Source organism: Theobroma umbraticum, unplaced genomic scaffold (genome assembly GCF_002168275.2).
Source record: "Theobroma umbraticum cultivar Fairchild unplaced genomic scaffold, ASM216827v3 scaffold_204.0, whole genome shotgun sequence".
NCBI lineage: Eukaryota > Viridiplantae > Streptophyta > Magnoliopsida > Malvales > Malvaceae > Theobroma > Theobroma umbraticum.
In genome coordinates this window covers 3,602,080-3,608,035 of record NW_018397267.1, presented here as the reverse complement: position 1 = coordinate 3,608,035, position 5,956 = coordinate 3,602,080, and the positions used below count along the sequence as shown (strand labels likewise).

At 33.8% G+C, this 5,956-nt stretch overlaps 1 protein-coding gene and 1 pseudogene across 1 annotated transcript; both read right to left on the bottom strand.

Moving 5' to 3' along the window:
- Positions 1-1,129: 1,129 nt before the first annotated feature.
- On the bottom strand, positions 1,130-2,615 carry LOC110424804 (putative purine permease 10 pseudogene; annotated as a pseudogene).
- A 2,599-nt stretch (positions 2,616-5,214) lies between these two features.
- LOC110424374 (purine permease 21-like) lies at positions 5,215-5,955 on the bottom strand (the record flags this gene model as incomplete). The annotated part of the gene is made up of 1 exon (XM_021438929.2): positions 5,215-5,955. A coding segment is annotated over one exon (507 nt), but the record flags the coding sequence as incomplete, so codon positions are not given.
- Position 5,956: the final 1 nt, after the last annotated feature.

Sequence of the window (5,956 nt, the reverse complement as noted above, 5' to 3'; positions counted from 1 at the left end):
ATGCTTAACTAATATGTTAAGCCTCATGGCTTGTTTTAAAGCTTGAGCTTTTTCAATGCAATCATGGCTTAGCAAAAAAATATATTTAATCAAAACGTAAAATAGGATGAATAATGTAATAATATATATTGGTTATCAACTTCATCTATTAGGTGGAAGCCATTATGGGTTTGTTCTCGCCTTGAGAAAGATTCTTTATTGTCATAGTTTTTCGACAATTAGAGACTTTAATAGCACTTTGAAAAGTATTGTTACCACTTTTCTATATTAAAAAAAATTCTTAATATATTTTTTTGGAAGAAATTTATAGATTTAAACTTAGAATCTATTGGGAAGATCAGCAAATCTTAATATTTGACTAGTTCAATTGTTTGATTTAAATTCAATTATAGACCACACATTCAAGCACAAACTTAAATTCAATTTGGAGTGATATCAAATCTTATCTTTATTTTAATTAATATTTTAAAAGTAAAATTTTGGTCAACCTGAAAAGTGTGTTTTAAAAATTGTTCAACTTAAGAAAATTTGAGAATATTTTTTACTCTATTTTTCCAGAAAAAAAATCTTAACTTATTGTAAATGAATGTATGTGTCAATATCCTGACAGAAAAAACATAAGAATGGGAGCTGAAAACGGTATGTTTCAGCCCAAAGAAGACAATATAGATATGGGAATCTTCTTTTTTTTTCTCTGCATAAAGGAGTAATTTGCTGATTTTACTGCTAGATAGTAATGGTTATATGCTTGTAACTTGCTATAGTCCAGTTCAAAGGAACAGGCAATTTCCCTTGTGTCAAATGAACTAAATATAAGCATACATTTATACAATTCGGGGGTAGTCAGCAGGGCTATGACAAATACAAGTGGTCTCTTAGCTAGCTTCTCTTCTACAAAGGTGAAGGTGATGCATGCATGTCCAAGTCACCTTAATGATCGTACATCTGCAACGTATACCAAGCTTCCTAACAGCTGGAGATCGTAAGCCTAGCTTCAATGCCCATCACAATCATCAATCAACACATCTTCCAGCGAATAGCCTAATTTGATAGTAATCCTCAACCATTTCACAGGCTAATATAGGAAACATGATAGTAGAAACTTGAAATAAGGGAACAGGATCGGTCTTTTCATTCATTCATTCATAAAAGCTATTAAGCTAGACTCTATGGTCTGCACCCAACGGGGCGGGTGAATGTTTGGATTACCCTCTTCTAGTAGAACAAGCTTCAGAAATTGCACTGGTTTTTCATTTTTCTGTCTTGGACTTATAGTCATCAAGATAGTGCTGATAGACATAGGACATGAAGCCCAAATAGCCAGCACCATAGAGATTACCTTTACACCGTCCATTTGGTCGTCGAAAACAAAGAGCAATTATTGGAACAATAGGCAAACCAAATACACTTATGGCGTTGCAGAAGAGGCCAGACACCTCAAACACTAATTCCATAGCACCAATGGCTAAAACAGCCCAACATATAGCAGTTCAAAGCAAAAACATGACATAAGAAAAGTTCCCCAATTCATATTCCTTCATTTCTCTATTCAACCCTTTCCAATCTCCGCTAGCCAAAAAACCCACTAGTATAGCGCTTGATGCAATGAGTGATGGAAAGATTATCATATCCATGACATCAGTAAATGTCTAACTCTTCACAACCTTTCGAAAGGCAAGCGGCTGTAGAGCAAGCAACAGTCCACACCCAGCAGTTCCAAAAATGGTGCATATGAACCCAGCCGCATACTGTCCTTGAGAAACTCCATCAAGCATTGCGGAGTTATCTTGAAACACAAGGAGAACTGAGGAAATGGTGAGAAGAACTAGAGAATTGATGATGAAAGGAGTGAACTTTTTCGAATTAAGGAAATAGAAAAAGAAAGCATTGAAGGCCTGCCGAGATGCAGAAATGAGGGTAACTGTAGATACAAGAAGGTATTGCATGCCAACTGAACATAGAAAGCAATTTCCAGCTGAAAGTAGGCCAAGGGATACATACAACAAAACTAGCTTAAAGAACGATGGTGGTGTTGTTTCTATAATACTTGCATCGAGATCGTTGAACATTTTGCGTGAAGGCATGCAATAGAAAAGAAGGAGAATTGGGAAACCTGCAAGTTGAACAAGTGCTGCCAGCCACTTGCTATTTCCACCTTTCTCATAGTAAAGTCTGCCCAGCAGTACAGCTACTGACTGGCCGCAGAGGAGAAAGATTGTATAGAGGACTACCCGGAGCCACCGCTTGTAGTTGCCAGATCGGGACACGGTTATTTCTTGGTTGGTGGCATTTATATTCACAGCTGGAATTTCTTCTTTAGCTTCTTCTTCATCAGCTGGCATATATCAAACAATTATTTACTTCTCTTAGTAACATAACAAAAACATGTAATGGTCAAAACAGCTTCTTTTTCTTCTCATTTTCTTCCAAGAAAAATATTGCATTCTGCATTCATGCTTATAATTTTGTTTACGTTTTTGTCTGATATTGCAGATATTTGAAGTTACGGATAAGCATTGGATGGCATTTGCAAATTCTTTTTCTTTCATATGTTGGTGGTTCCAATAATTTGGTTAGCTAAAACATAAAGTTTAAGCCTAGCCGACTCCAGGTTCTTTTAGTCAGCCTGGTTGATTGGATTAATGATAAAATCCATGGACAGAAGCAAACTTGGAGTTCTTTTGAAGGAAAGACATGTTCCAACTTCCAAGGTAGTTCTAGATTTAACATAATTACTATCTCAGTAGAAAATATTCAGTCGACGAGAACATGAATCATAGTCAGAACAAAAATGACATGAATATAAATCAACCTCAACTTAAACTATGACCTCTAAGTGTGTGTGTGTCCGCTTACTTCAGCAGGAATATACAAAAATATAATCATTACTTTCCTAAGACGTGACACAATAGTTGGAAGCATACATCAGGTCCATAAATAATCCCTCTGATGGCAAATTTTTATTCTCTCTCTCTAACTAAAGTAAAGCCAACTTCAGAGATGATTCACATAGCATACGTTAAAAGTAATTATAAATAAGAAATTAAACTTCTGCAACTGAAATATCATATGAACACTGATCAGATGGGGGTACTGTTAACTTCTGTCTGGTGATAAATGATGCCATTAATTAGTCCATGCATGTACATGTCCCACTACCGACAACATATTGACCATTGGGATTTAGTTAGGATAATCAAATCATTGTCCTTGCCAAATACCATGTGCATCCATGGGCCGACACTTCCTAAAATGTTTTAATTTTTATATTACTTATTTAGGATTTAAGGTAGTTAATATACTAATAAATCTTTTTTTTTGTAATTTTATAAAAATTGAGGTCAAATACTCCAAGTAAAAATAATTTATTAAAAAAGTAATTTATGCATTAATATTTAAATACTACAAGGAAAGACAAAAAAATTTCTTTTTATAATTTATGTATTAATTTGAGTTTATAATTATAATCTAACTAATAGAAAATAGCATTATATATCAAATAATATCTTGAAATTATAAAAAAATTTTATTTTGTAGATATATTACTTAATAATTTAATTTTTGTATTTAGCTTTATGTGGTTTATGGATGCTTATATTTAGTTTTGATCAATGAATAAAAAATTATCATATTATTAATTACTAAACCTGATAATTTACATTTGCTATATAAGATCGTATTTTATTTAATTTTAATATTTTAATTTATGTTAATGAATAATAATTTTTAACAAGATTTATAATTTTAGATAAATAAGTCATAGATAGATATTTAAAAAAAAAAACTTATCTCACAATACTCAGATCTCGGACAACAACACAATTCTACTAATGATAAAACCCTAAATAATATATATTCTTTTAAACAAAATTATATTGAATTTGATCTAAATACTTTTCTAACAAATGTTAAGTTTAAGAAAAAAAATTTTGAACATCATCCTAATGACATCACTTAAAAAAAATTTTATATCCGTCCTTGTGCACATCTCTTAGTTTTTAATGAATTTTTTTAATCTAAAACCGAAGGCCCTTACATACTCGATAGGAACAAATTGATGTTGGTAGACTTGGAAAGGGCAGGTTCGAGAATTTAATTTCTGAGATACTACTAATAATTTTATTCATACAGTGAGTGTGTATAAAAATAATTGTGCTTCATTATCCTACAAAATGGGTCATTAATCTATTGCGATGATTACAAGACCTTATTATTTATTTAATAGGGGAAGGGATGGGCCCCTTAGGCACCTGATAAAATTGGGATAATGCACTTTTATATACACTAATAACAATATTGTTTATTATAATTTATGTTCTTTTCATTGCTGTTAATAAACAATGTCAAGTTGATCGGTCCTTTTAAATCAGAAAAAGATAAAAGAAAAAGCCAATCAGTCGTCAGAGAGGATTGGAATTTATCCTTTAATTTGTCCTTTTGTGTGTGTTATTAATTAGACCAAGCTAGCATAAGTAGAATTAGAAATTTAAAATTACCCTTTCAAGAAATGGACGTCTTCTTTTGACTCTTGATGTAAGGGTGAATAATTGAATCTACCAAAGATTAAAGTTTTCTTTTAAGGAGCAGTAGTGTTTCTAATGACAAACCTACTACGTAATTAATTGAGGATTAGTTTATAATAATTGGACAAGGACAGTAGCCGCCAAGGTGCTTTGATTTCGTAGCACTATCATGTCTTTCTGTAGCCAAAGGCGGTCGACCGGAGAAGCGTTGCACGTCAAACGCAAAACCAAAAACCAATGAAAATAATTAACAATGTCGTGTTAATATAATTAGAATATAATTAATTAAGAGTCAATGACACTCCAGGCGACTTTGGACGCACTCTTCTGCCTTCTATGTGCATCTTTAATTGATTATTAGTAAAATTTTTATGATTGGTTGAGAAAAAGAAAATTAGAATGTATCATGAGGCGTGAAGAACTACAATTAATGTGGATATTCTAGAATTATTCATTAATAATTGAAAGCTGTTGATGGTTGTGATCCTCTTATTTTTGGCCCGGCCAAGTTGATGGTGTGATGTTGATCAGAGCGTAGCCCTTGTGACTGGTCTATATGATATTTTGTTTTCGCCTTTAATGAGGAAATGCACAAAAAGCCGTGCAAAAGAACAAATAATGCTACCCACTACTGCTTGATGGACTCCATTCAAGGAAACAAGTTTGAGCGTTAAGTATTCCAACGGCTATATCCTGGCACAGTGTAACAAGCTAAATTAAAGAGAACCCAACAATGAAAAAGAAAAGAACATATAATACCTCAGAAAAGAGCTTTTGTAGTTGATTATACATGAGTTAATAGAGGAGTATTTGAGCAGGAAATTCTATGAAAATGTAAATTTTCCTGTCGTTGGAACTAGCTATGTATAAATGCATGAGCTCTTGCCGTGTAACTACTTTGTTGTTGACATTAAACTTTTCCGGTCTAAGACCTGCGGTCATCGAGATAGTGCTGGTAAACGTAGGAAACAAAGCCCCATATAGCCAATACCATGGCAATCGCCTTAATTCCAGTCATTGTTTCGTGGAAAAATATCACTGCCAAGACTGGGACGATGGGTAGCCCTAGAGTGCTGATGACGTTTGAGAATAGTGCAGAGACTTCGAAGATCAACCCCACCGCACCGATCGAGAAAACTTGCCATGTTATAGCAGTCCAAACTAAAACCATCACGTACGAAACTTTGCCTAGTTCAAACGCTTTCATTTCTCTATCTAAACCTTTCCAGTCCCCGCTAGCAAAAAGTCCCACGAGGATTATGAGAGTTGCAACCACTGACTGGTAGATTATCATGTCCAAGACAGTCTTGAACGTTTGCTTCTTGAGAACTTTCTGGAAACAGAGTTGTGTTAGTGAAAGCATTAGTCCGTACCCAGCCGAAGCGGCAACGGTACATACAAATCCAATTGCGTACTTTCCTTTAGAGACGGAT